Here is a 15,478-nt window from a genome sequence, read left to right as displayed (position 1 = left end):
ATGGCCAGGAAGGTGGCACTGCTCCTGTGGGGTGAGTGCCCTGGGCACGGGCCTGACACCCTGGGGATTGGCCCTGGTGAGGCAGAGACTGGTGGGGAGGGGGCACAGGGGAGCTGCAGGGTCCCCTGAGGTCCCGAAAGGCCACAGAGGCAGAGCATGAGGTGACCAGGGCTGTGGGGACAGGAGAGGGGGGACAATAATGGGGGACAGCAATTTGGGGAACTATCATGGGACTGGTGGGAGTGACCACTGCAACCACCGTTGAGTCTCCATTTCTGGGTGTCCAATGTGTCCCCATGGCCTAACTGAGCAAGGGCTAGTTGGTGTGTCTCTGCCCCCAAGGGGTACATGCCACACTATGACAGTTTATGGACAGCCCCCACACCCAGTCCATCCTTTCCAATGTCCCTGTGATGCCACCCTCACCAAGCCCTGTCCCTTCTCCCTTCCAGCCCAGACCCTTGGCCTCATTGGTGAGTCATCGGGGGATGCCATGGCCGCATCCTGCTGTCCCCAGCCCCACACTGGCCCTGGCAGGCTGGTGTCCCCTGTCACCCGCAGGTGCCCAGACCACCCAGCTCCTGGTGGAGCCCCCCTGGAGGCCGGCAGTGCTGTGGGACCGGGTGACACTGACCTGCCAGGGCTCGGGCACTGCCGGTGCCACCACCTGGTACAAGGACGGGCAGCACTGGGGGCAGCAGGGACCGGACCACTTCACTGTCACCGAGAGTGGCACCTACATGTGTGACAGACCCGGCACTGGGCACAGCCCCTCTGTGACAGTCTCAAAAGGTGAGAGGGGTTTGGTGGTCTCCAGCCTCGCACCTGCGGGAACCCCAAGGTCTCTGGGTGTGCTCTGCTCCATGGGTCACCTCCTGGTGTGACCAGAGCCCATCCCCTGCACACAGGGAGATCCCAGAGCATCTCAGAGTGGAGGGACACCAGTTCTAGATTCAGGGAACCCTGCTGCACCTGGATGTGTTCCAATTCGAGGGTCCTTGAGAAAATCTAATGCCACAGGTGTCCTAAGACTCCCATGTTCCACAGCCCGACTGGTGCTGCAGGTGCCAGTGCAGGAGCTGCTGGAGGGGGACATGGTGACACTGCGCTGCTGGCGCTGGGAGAACATGTCGGTCACTGGGGTGCGATTCTACCATGGGGACAAGGAGGTGGAGAGGTCCCTCAATGGGACTGAGCTGTCCCTGTCCCCTCTGCAGCTGAACCACAGTGACCACTACAGTTGCAGGGGCCAGGTGGACTCCAAGGTGGCACCATGGGCACTCTCGGCTTCAGTGACAGTGACAGTGCATGGTGAGCACCCCACAGCTGCCATCCTGACACCCTCACAGCCCCTGTGCTGACTCTGCCAGGGCTCCTCAGGTGGCTGCAGAGCACATTTGGATTTCCTGCTCTTCCTGGGCCACTGCTGGTTCTGACACAGCCGCTGCAGGGGAGGAGGAGGAGAGCAGAGGCACAGCCCTGAGGGCTCTGCAGCTGCAGCTGGAGCACAGAGATAGTGAGGGCTGGGAGCTGTGCCTTGGGAGGGCAAAATGGGGCTAAATTGGAGCTGTTTGGGCCAATGCCCCTGTTCTGCTCCAGACGCTGCAGACCCTTCATGAGGTGTTGTAATTATTGTTGGGATTCCTGAAGGTCTGCTGTGTTCCTAAAGCATCCCTGTGCAGAAACACACGGCTCTGCTGCCTCTCCCAGGGATTTTGGGATTCTGTGGCTGAGGCGGGAGCCAGCTGGAGCAGGCGGCTCATGGGAGAAGCACCTGGCCATGCAGGTGGAGCAGGAGTGCCGGGAATTCCGCAGGGTGCTCAGGTGAGGCCCACGGGGGCCGGGCCATGGTGGGACACCACTTGCCATTCCTGCTCCCCCCAGATTTTGAGACAGAGCAGTGACACCCATCAGGCTCCCAAACCCCTCAGGGCTCAGGCACAGCCTCAAAGGACTTCCCGGCCCAGGCCTTGGGGATGATTCGGATACTCCCGGGCTCGTTCCCGACAAAGGGCAGCGCTCCGTGAGCGGTCAGCACATCCCGAAGGAGCAGCCCGGGGCTGCTGGAGCCCGAGTGCTGCGGGCAAGGACGGCGTGAGGGAGCCGGGCCCCGCTCAGCCGGCGCTGCCCCAGGAACGTCTCATCCTGCAGGAGCTCGGCAGCCTCTGCCGGTGCCGGCCCCGGGGCTGTCGGGGGGCACGGCCGGACGGGCAGGGGGGGCACCGGGTGGGAGGGGCGGGATGGAGGGACCGGGACCCCACTGGGGAGCCCCGAGCGTGGAGGGAGCGAAACGGCGGAGGGGAGACCCCGGGACAGGGGGGAGCAGAGACCCTGCGGTGGGGTCTGCGGAAAGGAGGGACCGCAATGGTGGTCCTGGAGCACCGGGAAGGGCCCAGCTGCCATCGCGCTGCGAGTGCCGGGACGGTCACGGGGTGTCTGAACCGACTGTGGCAGCGTGTCCGAAGCCACTGTCGCGATGTGTCGGGACCGAGCGTTGCCAGGGTAAGGCCCCCACAGCTCCGGGAAGTGGAGGGGTACCCTGGAAGGTGTGCAGCTGGTGTGGGGCAGAGCCCTGTCTATTCCCTATGCCTTGTGCAGGTGAGGAGGGCAGGGAAGGAGCAGCTTTGGGAACACCTGGAATCCAAACATGATCGCTCCCCACAGCCCCATCATGGCCATAGGGCAGAGCCACTGCTCAATATTTCCCACATTTCCCTCTTGTCTGGCAGCCGAGCCAGAACCCAAACTTTCTTTCCATGACGTTCCAAAGGGCTGCTGGTTTTGTTCAAGAAGGAGGACCCAGTCAGGTTGTTGAGCAGATTGTTGTGGCATTTGCAGTAGTTATGGGGCTCTCTTAGTCCCTTGGAGACAGGGATCAAATGATCAATTTCGGCATTTCCAGACTAGTTCCCTCACAGCTGCCTTTGCAGGGGTGGTTTCCAGCCAGCCCTGCTCAAAAAGCCATCAAAGGCCCTCACAGAGCCACTGCTTCAGCTCCGTTTGGGTTTTGTGCTTCTTGCAGGGCTGAGCAAACCACAGACAGGCCTTTTTCCACCCACAGAATTCTCACCTCTGCAGCAGCTCTAAAGCTTCCAGAATAAAAGCCAAGGGAGTGGGAGAGATCCTCAGGTGCTGGCTGTCACCTGGGGCTGGCCAGAGCAGGGCTGGGCAATGGCCATCCCTGTGCAGTGGGGCTGGGCCATGGCTGGGCCCCACCCTTGCATTGACAGGGGTCCACAGGATGTGCCACCCCCTGGACTGGTTTCCTCCAGGTCACCCCCAGAACAAGATCCTCCCAGGACTGGAACCCCCTGGATGTGGCCCCCAGGACAGAACCCCCTCCTTTCCCATCTGACTCTCAGCACAAATGGCCTCTTCCTGCTTATCCAGGAACAGGAAAATGAAAGTGTTGAGGGAGCACATGCAGACATCTCCCAAAGCCTCCCCATCCTTCCCTGCACCCCTCACACCCTATTTTTCCCCTCCCCTGTGTCTGCCCAACCTGTTCCCTGTTCAGGTGCTCCCCAGGATTGCTGAGCCAGGAACTGGGGCTGACAGGACCTGGCACAAAAGTGAGGAAAATAATGTAAATAGAGAAATAAAGAGAGGTGAAAGTCAAGAGCAGGGGAGGGACAGAGTTAGAGCTATCCCCATTTTCACAGAGCCCCCATTCTCACAGAGCCCTCCTTTTTCCTGACACCCTCATCCCTTGGCCACCACTCCTTGATCACGGGAGGGCAAGTTGTTCTTGGACCCTCATTCCTCAGTCTGAGTCCACCCAACACTTGGGGCCCCAATTTCCATGGGATCCCATCCTGGTAATTCCAGATCCGGGGACACCCCTTCCCTTGGGGACATTGATTCCCCCAGGACCCCCAATCTTACAGGGCCCCCATTCTCACAGGGCCCCTTCAACCCTGGCACCCACATCCTTGGCCACCACCCCATGATCAGAAATCTCTGGAGGCCACGTTGTTCATAGACCCTCATCCCCTCGTCGGAGTCTACCTAACCCTTGGGACCCCCATTCCCCTGGGACCCCATCCCTGGCTCCCTACACAGCCTTAGCCTCCAAGTTCTGGCAACACCATGTCCCCACCATGTCCCACCATCACCCCCATGTCTCACAAGTTTCCCAACCTGCCCCCATCCTGTCGCCACCCTACCCCCACCAAGGGCCACCTACACGTGGGGACGGATGTGACCTCGCTTCCTTCCCCTTCATCCGAAGAGCGGCCAGCCAGCGGACCGGTGGCCACAGCAGTGAGTGACAGCCAGTGCACATGGCTGGGGACACCGGGATGGCCGGGAAGGTGGCGCTGCTCCTGTGGGGTGAGTGCCCCGGGCACGGGCCTGACACCCCAGGGATGGGCCCTGGTGAGGCAGAGACTGGTGGGGAGGGGGCAGAGGGGGGCTGCAGTGTCCCCTGAAGTCCCCAGTGCTAGGAGAGTCAATGCATGAGGTGACCAGGGTCGTGGAGTGGCTTTGGGGACAGGAGAGGGGGTTAAGGGGTTAAGGAACATGGGGACAATAACAGGGGGATGGAATTTAGGGAGGCATCATGGGACTGGGGAAGTTGTGGGGACATGGACAGGGTGCCAGGGGGGCCAGGACAGGAATTAGGGGAAAAGCACCATGCAGATGGGCCCTGGGTACAGAGACCATGGGACTGGTGGGGGTGACCTGTGCCAGCATGGGATGGTCCTGGCATCGCCATTCCCATGGTGTCCACAGTGTCCCTGTGTCCTGCCTCAGCCTAAGGTGGCCCTGTAGCCCCAGTTCCTAAGAGGTCTGTGCCACTCTGGTGTCCCCACAGGAGAAATCTGGGGATGATGCCAAAACCTGAGCTCTGGTGCTGCTGTACCTACAGAGCCAACCCCACTGAGCCCTTTCCCTTCTCCCTTCCAGCCCAGACCCTCGGCTTTGCTGGTGAGTCCTCAGGGGATGCCATGGCCCAACCCTGCTGTCCCCAGCCCCACGCTGGCCCTGGCAGGCTGGTGTCCCCTGTCACCTGCAGGCACCCAGACCACCTGGATCATCGTGGAGCCCCCCTGGATGCCAGCGGTGCTGTGGGACCGGGTGACACTGACCTGCCAGGGCTCGGGGACCGCCAGTGCCACCACCTGGTACAAGGATGGGCAGCGCTGGGGGCAGCAGGGATGTGACCGCCTCACTGTCACTGAGAATGGCACCTACGAGTGTAACAGAACCGGCAGTGGGCTCAGCCTCCCCATGAGAGTCTTAGATGGTAAGAGGGGTTTGGGTGTCCCCAGCCTGACACCTGCGGGGACCTCAAGGGCTCTGGGTGGGCTGCACTCCATGGGTCACCTCCTGTGTGACCAGAGCCCATCCCCTGCATATGGGGACATCCCAAAGCATGCTAGTGTGGAGGGGCCCCTGTATTGGAATTGGGGACCCCCAGTGTGCTGGCTGTGACCCACTGGGGGGGTCCCTATTGGGTGGTGCCTTCAGGACCCTCCAAGCCCTCCTGATGTGACAGGACCCACTTGTTCCCCAGACTGGCTGGTGCTGCAGGTGCCAGCAAGGCCACTGCTGGAGGGGGACAGGGTGACACTGCGCTGCCGGGACCGGCGGAACAACCTGGTCACCTGGGTGTCCTTCTACCATGAGGAGAAGCAGCTGGTGGAGCTCCGAGATGGGACAGAGCTGACCCTGTTCCCTCTGAAGCTGCACCACAGTGGGCGCTACCGCTGCAAGGGCTGGCTGAAAGACAGGCAGTGGGTGGTGTCTGCGCCAGTGACAGTGACAGTGCACGGTGAGAACCCCACAGTTTCAACCCCAACACCCCCACAGCCCCTCCCCAAGGACTTGGGTTCGCTGTCCCCACTGCCTCCAATCTCCTGCCCTGAGCACCTCCCTGTGCAGGTGCTGGAGGGTCCCCCTGAGCCATCCTTCAGGTCCCTGCAAATCTCAGCTGCCTCAGCACCCCAAGCCCCCTGCGGCCCCGAGCCCTCCTCCTCCACGTGTTCTACCGGGACGGGCAGGTGGTGGGGGGCCCGCAGGGCTCCCTGCAGATGCTGGTGCCCACCGTGGGGGTCTCCCACTTGGGGAATTACAGCTGCCAGGTGCGCTCCGAGGGTGGGGCCATGCAGAAGAGCAGCACCTGGCTCCGCATGACAGTGTGCAGTGAGTGCGGGGATGGGAACAGGGAGCCCACACATCCTCCTGATGTCCCCTGCCTGGGCACCTCCATGTCTCCCAGAGACCTTTCTTGGGTCCTTCCACCACTCTCCTTTTCTCCACACATCCATGGCGTAACCTTGTCCCCACTATCCCCGATCACTCTCATCCCCTCCCGTCCCTATCCCCCCACACCGGCTGCCAGCCCCTCCCTGTGCCCTCAGCCCTGTCTGTGTCCCTGCAGTGCCCGTGGCCAATGCCACCATCACCCCCGGTCCTCTGGCACATGAGGTGACAACGTGACCCTGCGTTGCTCAGTGCAGGTGGGCTCAGCCCCTATCACCTTCACCTGGCTGTACAATGGGCAGGAGGTGGCCCGGGGTCCCCTCTTGGAGCTCAGGGACATCAATGTGGGACATTCGGGCACCTACCAGTGCGTGGCCACCAACCAGCTGGGACAGGACGGGCACCACGTGTTCTGGGCACCCAGCCCTGAGGTGGTACTGGAGGTGACACCGTGGGGACACAGGGTCACAGGTGAGGTCACACAGGGTTACTGGGGTGTTCAGGACCCCCAGGGTTCAGGGTGACCCTGGTGTGTCCCCTCTGTCCCCAGCCATGGCTGTGAATGTCGGCAGGACCCTCCTGTTCCTGCTCCTGCTCCTGGCTGTCATCGGGGGCTGTCACTGCTGGCACCACCATGGTGGGTGACAATGGGGGGGGGATTGGGGTCCTGGAGTGAGGAGAAGCCCCCAGAGTGGGGGAAGAGATTGGCAGCACCGAGGGCACCTGAGCTGGGGGACACTGAGCCTGCAGTGACCTCGTCTGGTGGTCCTGAGGGGTTTGGGGGGAATTTGGAGAATCTTAGTTGTGCTCTAGGGCCATCCCCAGATGGGCTTTGAGGAACATTGTGGTGGCATTGGGAGTTCTTGGAGGGTTTGGAGAGCTGCTAGAGGGCTGTGCAGAGATGTTGGAGGATCTTTGTGGGTCCTGTGGGAGTTTGGGTGCCCCCCCTCTGCCATGCTTGGGGTTTTGGGGGCTCAGAGGGTTGAGGACACCAGGGGCACTGGGGGCACTGCGGTGTTGCAGAAGTTCCAGGAGGTACAGGGGTGATCAGAGTGTCCTGGGGGAATCAGGGGTCCATTGGAATTTGGGGCTGCAGTGGGGATATGGGGATCCCGTGGGTGGTTGGAGCTGCCGAGGTCCCAGGAAGGATCAGGGGTCCCAGTGTCCCCACGGTCACCCCCTCCCCTTTTCCTTGCAGCTGCCAGGAAGCTCCAGGACAGGTGAGTGGGGGGCTCTGGCTGGGACTCCCCTTTCCTCCTCCCTAGACATGACACAGAGCCCCCCATCCCCACAGGATCCCCTGGGAGGAAGGGGCAGTGCTGAACCCCCCACATTGTGGGCACCGAATGGGCAGATGGTGAGTACAGAGGGTGACAGTGACACATCACCCACGGGTGTCACCCCCACCCAGGTCCCCACAACCGGTGTCACTCTCAGGGCCCCCATGGGTGTCCCCCAGCCCTGCCCCACCTCGGGATCCACAAGTGACCAACGCGGAGCTGTCGGGACCCAACGAGGGACAGCAGGACCCCTGTGACTACGATGACGTGCTGTGACGCTGGGGGCACTGGGGGTCCCTGCCTCAGGGCACCCACCATCTGTGCCCCCAAGCTCCCATGGGTGCTCACCATGTCTGTGGGGTGGCCACGAGTGGGGGTCCCATGTGGGGCTGCCCAGAGCTCCCCGTTCCAGTGCTCCCAGTGCTCCCAGTACCCCCAATGGCTCCCCATTCCCTTCCCCAGAGCCAGGAGGCACAGGACCCTTGTCCCTCTTATTGGACCCAAAATACAGCTCTTTGATTAAGCTGGGAGAAATGGTTTTTGTTTGTCCAGCTCTGTCAATTCAGCTCGGGAAGGAGCCAGGTCCCTGTCAGGTTAAGGAGCAGATTGTTGTTGTTTTCTTCCAGTAGAACTGGGGCTCTCTCTGTACCCTGGGGACAGGGACAAATTGATAAATTGCTGCATTTCCGGACTGGTTCCCTCACAGCTGCCCCTGCAGGGCGGATTTCTAGCCAGCCTAGCTTTGAAAACCATCAAAGGCCTTCACAGGCTCACTGCTTGTGTCACTGTGGCTTTTGTGCTTCTTGCAGGGCTGAGAAAACCACAAGAAGAACAAAACCCAAGAACTTTTTCCACCCACAGAATTCTCACCTCTGCAGCAGCTCTAAAGCTGCCAGAACCAAAGCCAAGGGGGCAGGGGGGACCCTAAGGTGCTGGCTGCCACCTGGGGATGGCCACAGCAGGGCTGGGCAATGGCCATCCCTGTGCAGTGGGGCTGGGCCATGGCTGGGCCCCACCCTTGCATTGACAGGGGTCCCCAGGATGTGCCACCCCTGGACTGGTTTCTTCCAGGTCACCCCCAGAACAAGATCCTCCCTGGAAAAGACCCCCCTGGATGAGCCCCCCAGGGCAGAACCCCCTCCTTTCCTATCTGACTCTCAGCACAAATGGCCTCTTCCTGCTTGTCCAGGAAAAGGAAAGTGTTGAGGGAGCACAAACAGACATCCCCCAAAGCCTCCCCACCCTTCCCTGCACCCCTCACACCCCATTTTCCCCCTCCCTGTCTCCCCACCCCAAATTGTTCCCTGTTCAGGCGCTCTCCAGGATTGTTGAGCCAGGAACTGGGGCTGAGGGGACCTGGCACAAAAGTGAGGAAAATAATGGAAATAGAGAAATAAAGAGAGGTAAAAGTCAAGAGCAGGGGAGGGACAGAGTTAGAGCTATCCAGAACCCCCATGTGATGCCTGCCCAGAAAAAACAATGCTGGGCCCCAGGTCACCCCAAAACCTGAGGCACCCAGGGAAGGGCTGTGACCCCCGTGCCCCTCCAGCCACTGCCCATCCCTGGCACCCCCATTCCCCTGAGAACTCAACCATGGGACCCCATTTCTTTCAGTTGCCCCTTCCCTAGAGCCCCCATCCCTGGAGTGAAATTCCCCAGGATCTCCAACCCCAAGGAACCCCATCCTGGCTAATTCCAGTCCTTGGGACCTCCCTTCCCTTAGGGACATTGATACCCCCAGGACCCCCATTCTCACAGAGCCCTCCTTTCCCCTGACACCCTCATCCCTTGGCCACCACCCCTTGATCACTGGAGGCCAAGTTGTTCTTGGACCCTCATTCCTGAGTCTGAGTCCACCCAACAATTGGGGCCCCAATTTCCCTGGGATCCCATCCTGGTAATTCCAGATCTGGGGACACCCCTTCCCTTGGAGACATTGATTCCCCCAGGACCCCCAATCTCACAGGGCCCCCATGCTCACAGGCCCCCCCTTTAACCCTGGCACCCACATCCTTGGCCACCATCCCATGATCAGAAATCCCCCTTGAGGCCACGTTGTTCATAGACCCTCATTCCTGAGTCTGAGTCTACCTAACCCTTGGGACCCCCATTCCCCTGGGACCCCATCCCTGGCTCCCTACACAGCCTCAGCCTCCAAGTTCTGGCAACACCATGTCCCCACCATGTCCCACCATCACCCCCATGTCTCACAAGTTCCCCAACCTGCCCCCATCCTTTCCCCACCCTACCCCCACCAAGGGCCACCTACACGTGGGGACGGATGTGACCTCGCTTCCTTCCCCTTCATCCGAAGAGCCGCCAGCCAGGGGAGCGGTGGCCACAGCAGTGAGTGACAGCCAGTGCACATGGCTGGGGACACCGGGATGGCCGGGAAGGTGGCGCTGCTCCTGTGGGGTGAGTGCCCCGGGCACGGGCCTGACACCCCAGGGATGGGCCCTGGTGAGGCAGAGACTGGTGGGGAGGGGGCATAGGGGGGCTGCAGGGTCCCCTGAAGTCCCCAATGCCAGGAGAGTCAATGCATGAGGTGACCAGGGTCGTGGAGTGGCTTTGGGGACAGGAGAGGGGGTTAAGGGGTTAAGGAACATGGGGACAATAACAGGGGGATGGAATTTAGGGAGGCATCATGGGACTGGGGAAGTTGTGGGGACATGGACAGGGTGCCAGGGGGGCCAGGACAGGAATTAGGGGAAAAGCACCATGCAGATGGGCCCTGGGTACAGAGACCATGGGACTGGTGGGGGTGACCTGTGCCAGCATGGGATGGTCCTGGCATCGCCATTCCCATGGTGTCCACAGTGTCCCTGTGTCCTGCCTCAGCCTAAGGTGGCCCTGTAGCCCCAGTTCCTAAGAGGTCTGTGCCACTCTGGTGTCCCCACAGGAGAAATCTGGGGATGATGCCAAAACCCGAGCTCTGGTGCTGCTGTACCTACAGAGCCACCCCCACTGAGCCCTTTCCCTTCTCCCTTCCAGCTCAGACCCTCGGCTTTGCTGGTGAGTCCTCAGGGGATGCCATGGCCCAACCCTGCTGTCCCCAGCCCCACGCTGGCCCTGGCAGGCTGGTGTCCCCTGTCACCTGCAGGCACCCAGACCACCTGGATCGTCGTGGAGCCCCCCTGGATGCCAGCGGTGCTGTGGGACCGGGTGACACTGACCTGCCAGGGCTCGGGGACCGCCAGTGCCACCACCTGGTACAAGGATGGGCAGCGCTGGGGGCAGCAGGGACGTGACCGCCTCACTGTCACTGAGAATGGCACCTACGAGTGTAACAGAACCGGCAGTGGGCTCAGCCTCCCCATGAGAGTCTTAGATGGTAAGAGGGGTTTGGGTGTCCTCAGCCTGACACCTGCGGGGACCTCAAGGGCTCTGGGTGGGCTCTGCTCCATGGGTCATCTGCTGTGTGACCAGAGCCCAACCCCTGCATATGGGGACATCCCAAAGCATGCTAGTGTGGAGGGGCCCCTGTATTGAAATTGAGGACCCCCAGTGTGCTGGCTGTGACCCACTAGGGGGGTCCCTATTGGGTGGTGCCTTCAGGACCCTCCAAGCCCTCCTGATGTGACAGGACCCACTTGTTCCCCAGACTGGCTGGTGCTGCAGGTGCCAGCAAGGCCACTGCTGGAGGGGGACAGGGTGACACTGCGCTGCCGGAACCGGCGGAACAACCGTGTCACCTGGGTGTCCTTCTACCGTGAGGAGAAGCAGCTGGTGCAGCTCCGAAATGGGACAGAGCTGATCCTGTTCCCTCTGCAGCTGCACCACAGTGGGCGCTACCGCTGCAAGGGTTGGCTGAAAGACAGGCAGTGGGTGGTGTCTGCGCCAGTGACAGTGGCAGTGCACGGTGAGAACCCCACAGCTTCAACCCCAACACCCCCACAGCCCCACCCCAAGGACTTGGGTTTGCTGTCCCCACTGCCTCCAATCTCCTGCCCTGAGCTCCTCCCTGTGCAGGTGCTGGAGGGTCCCCCTGAGCCATCCTTCAGGTCCCCCTGACTCTCAGCTGCCTCAGCACCCCCAGTCCCCTGCGGCCCCGAGCCCTCCTCCTCCACGTGTTCTACCGGGACGGGCAGGTGGTGGGGGGCCCGCAGGGCTCCCTGCAGATGCTGGTGCCCACCGTGGGGGTCTCCCACTTGGGGAATTACAGCTGCCAGGTGCGCTCCGATGGTGGGGCCATGCAGAACAGCAGCGCCTGGCTCCACGTGACGGTGTGCAGTGAGTGCAGGGATGGGCACAGGGAGACCCCACATCCTCCTGATGTCCCCTGCCTGGGCACCTCCATGTCTCCCAGAGACCTTTCTTGGGTCCTTCCACCACTCCCCTTGTCTCCACACATCCATGGTGTAATCTTGTCCCCAATATCCCCCATCACTCTCAACCCCTCCCGTCCCTATCCCCCCGCTCCGGCTGCCAGCCCCTCCCTGTGCCCTCAGCCCTGTCTGTGTCCCTGCAGTGCCCGTGGCCAATGCCACCATCACCCCCCATCCTCTGGCACATGAGGTGCGCGCAGGTGAAAACGTGACCCTGCGTTGCTCGGTGCAGATGGGCTCAGCCCCTGTCACCTTCACCTGGCTGTACAATGGGCAGGAGGTGGCCCGGGGTCCCCTCTTGGAGCTCAGGGACATCAATGTGGGACATTCGGGCACCTACCAGTGCGTGGCCACCAACCAGCTGGGACAGGATGGACACCACGTGTTCCTGGCACGCAGCCCTGAGGTGGTACTGGAGGTGACACCCTGGGGACACAGGGTCACAGGTGAGGTCACACAGGGTTACTGGGGTGTTCAGGACCCCCAGGGTTCAGGGTGACCCTGGTGTGTCCCCTCTGTCCCCAGCCATGGCTGTGAATGTCGGCAGGACCCTCCTGTTTCTGCTCCTGCTCCTGGCTGTCATCGGGGGCTGTCACTGCTGGCACCACCATGGTGGGTGACAATGGGGGAGGGATGGGGGTCCTTGAGTGAGGAGGAGCCCCCAAAGTGGGGGAAGAGATTGGCAGCACCGAGGGCACCTGAGCTGGGGGACACTGAGCCTGCAGTGACCTCATCTGGCGGTCCTGAGGGATTTGGGGGGAATTTGGAGAGTCTTAGTTGTGCTCTAGGGCCATCCCCGGATGGGCTTTGAGGAATATTGTGGTGGCATTGGGAGTTCTTGGAGGGTTTAGAGAGCTCCTAGAGGGCTGTGCAGAGATGTTGGAGGATCTTTGTGGGTCCTGTGGGAGTTTGGGTGCCCCCCCTCTGCCATGCTTGGGGTTTTGGGGGCTCAGAGGGTTGAGGACACCAGGGGGACTGGGGGCACTGCGGTGTTGCAGAAGTTCCAGGAGGTACAGGGGTGATCAGAGTGACCTGGGGCAATCAGGGGTCCATTGGAATTTGGGGCTGCAGTGGGGCTATGGGGATCCCGTGGGTGGTTGGAGCTGCCGAGGTCCCAGGAAGGATCAGGGGTCCCGGTGTCCCCACGGTCACCCCCTCCCCTTTTCCTTGCAGCTGCCAGGAAGCTCCAGGACAGGTGAGTGGGAGGCTCTGGCTGGGGCTCCCCTTTCCTCCTCCCCAGACATGACCCAGACCCCCCCCATCCCCACAGGATCCCCTGGGAGGAAGGGGCAGTGCTGAACCCCCCACATTGTGGGCACCGAATGGGCAGATGGTGAGTACAGAGGGTGACAGTGACACATCACCCACGGGTGTCACCCCCACCCAGGTCCCCACAACCGGTGTCACTCTCAGGGCCCCCATGGGTGTCCCCCAGCCCTGCCCCACCTCGGGATCCACAAGTGACCAACGCGGAGCTGTCGGGACCCAACGAGGGACAGCAGGACCCCTGTGACTACGATGACGTGCTGTGACGCTGGGGGCACTGGGGGTCCCTGCCTCAGGGCACCCACCATCTGTGCCCCCAAGCTCCCATGGGTGCTCACCATGTCTGTGGGGTGGCCACGAGTGGGGGTCCCATGTGGGGCTGCCCAGAGCTCCCCGTTCCAGTGCTCCCAGTGCTCCCAGTACCCCCAATGTCTCCCCATTCCCTTCCACAGAGCCAAGAGGCACAAAACCCTTGTCCCTCTTATTGGACCCAAAATACAGCTCTTTGATTAAACTGGGAGAAATGGTTTTTGTTTGTCCAGCTCTGTCAATTCAGCTCGGGAAGGAGCCAGGTCCCTGTCAGGTTAAGGAGCAGATTGTTGTTGTTTTCTTTCCAGTAGACCTGGGGCTCTCTCAGTACCCTGGGGACAGGGACAAATTGATAAATTGCTGCATTTCCTGTCTGGTTCCCTCCCAGCTGCCCCTGCAGGGCGGGTTTTTAGCCAGCCTAGCTCTGAGAACCATCAAAGGCCTTCACAGACTCACTGCTTGTATCACTCTGGCTTTTGTGCTTCTTGCAGGGCTGAGAAAACCACAAGAAGAACAAAACCCAAGAACTTTTTCCACCCACAGAATTCTCACCTCTGCAGCAGCTCTAAAGCTGCCAGAATCAAAGCCAAGGGGGCAGGGGGGACCCTCAGGTGCTGGCTGCCACCTGGGGCTGGCCAGAGCAGGGCTGGGCAATGGCCATCCCTGTGCAGTGGGGCTGGGCCATGGCTGGGCCCCACCCTTGCATTGACAGGGGTCCCCAGGATGTGCCACCCCCTGGACTGGTTTCTTCCAGGTCACCCCCAGAACAAGATCCTCCCTGGACAAGACCCCCCTGGATGTGCCCCCCAGGACAGAACCCCCTCCTTTTCCATCTGACTCTCAGCACAAAAGGCCTCTTCCTGCTTGTCCAGGAAAAGGAAAGTGTTGAGGGAGCACAAACAGACATCCCCCAAAGCCTCCCCACCCTTCCCTGCACCCCTCACACCCCATTTTTCCCCTCCCCTGTGTCCCCCCAACTTGTTCCCTGCTCAGGTGCTCCCCAGGATTGCTGAGCCAGGAACTGGGGCTGAGGGGACCTGGCACAAAAGTGAGGAAAATAATGGAAATAGAGAAATAAAGAGAGGTAAAAGTCAAGAGCAGGGGAGGGACAGAGTTAGAGCTATCCAGAACCCCCATGTGATGCCTGCCCAGAAACAACAATGCTGGGCCCCAGGTCACCCCAAAACCTGAGGCACCCAGGGAAGGGCTGTGACCCCCATGCCCCTCCAGCCACTGCCCATCCCTGGCACCCCCATTCCCCTGGAACTCAACCATGGGACCCCATTTCTTTCAGTTGCCCCTTCCCTAGAGCCCCCATCCCTGGACTGAAATTCCCAGGATCTCCAATGTCAAGGAACCCCATCCTGGCTAATTCCACTCCTTGGGACCTCTCTTCCCTTAGGGACATTGATACCCCCAGGACCCCCATTCTCACAGAGCCCTCCTTTCCCCTGACACCCTCATCCCTTGGCCACCACCCCTTGATCACTGGAGGCCAAGTTGTTCTTGGACCCTCATTCCTGAGTCTGAGTCCACCCAACACTTGGGGCCCCAATTTCCATGGGATCCCATCCTGGTAATTCCAGATCTGGGGACACCCCTTCCCTTGGGGACATTGATTCCCCCAGGACCCCCAATCTCACAGGGCCCCCATTCTCACAGGTCCCCCTTTAACCCTGGCACCCACATCCTTGGCCACCATCCCATGATCAGAAATCCCTGGAGGCCACGTTGTTCATAGACCCTCATCCCCTCATCTGAGTCTACCTAACCCTTGGGACCCCCATTCCCCTGGGACCCCATCCGTGGGCATCCCAATCCCCTGGACACCCATCCCTGGCTCCCTACACAGCCTCAGCCTCCAAATTCTGGCAACACCATGTCCCCACCATGTCCCACCATCACCCCCATGTCTCACAAGTTCCCCACCCTGCCCCCATCCTGTCCCCACCCTGCCCCCACCAAGGGCCACCTACACGTGGGGACGGATGTGACCTCGCTTCCTTCCCCTTCATCCGAAGAGCCGCCAGCCAGGGGAGCGGTGGCCACAGCAGCGAGTGACAGCCAGTGCACATGGCTGGGGACACCGGG

General features: G+C 61.1%; 1 protein-coding gene across 1 annotated transcript; it reads left to right on the top strand.

Moving 5' to 3' along the window:
• On the top strand, window positions 1-7,744 carry LOC135461133 (B-cell receptor CD22-like). The gene is given in 10 exon segments (XM_064738124.1): window positions 1-31; window positions 453-473; window positions 562-792; window positions 5,519-5,776; window positions 5,971-6,147; window positions 6,386-6,427; window positions 6,430-6,678; window positions 6,758-6,844; window positions 7,406-7,427; window positions 7,645-7,744. Coding segments are annotated over 10 exon segments (1,218 nt in total).
• Window positions 7,745-15,478: the final 7,734 nt, after the last annotated feature.

The sequence above is a fragment of the Zonotrichia leucophrys genome, unplaced genomic scaffold (assembly GCF_028769735.1).
Source record: "Zonotrichia leucophrys gambelii isolate GWCS_2022_RI unplaced genomic scaffold, RI_Zleu_2.0 Scaffold_180_96780, whole genome shotgun sequence".
Lineage (NCBI taxonomy): Eukaryota > Metazoa > Chordata > Aves > Passeriformes > Passerellidae > Zonotrichia > Zonotrichia leucophrys.
This window is presented reverse-complemented; position numbering and strand designations above follow the sequence as displayed.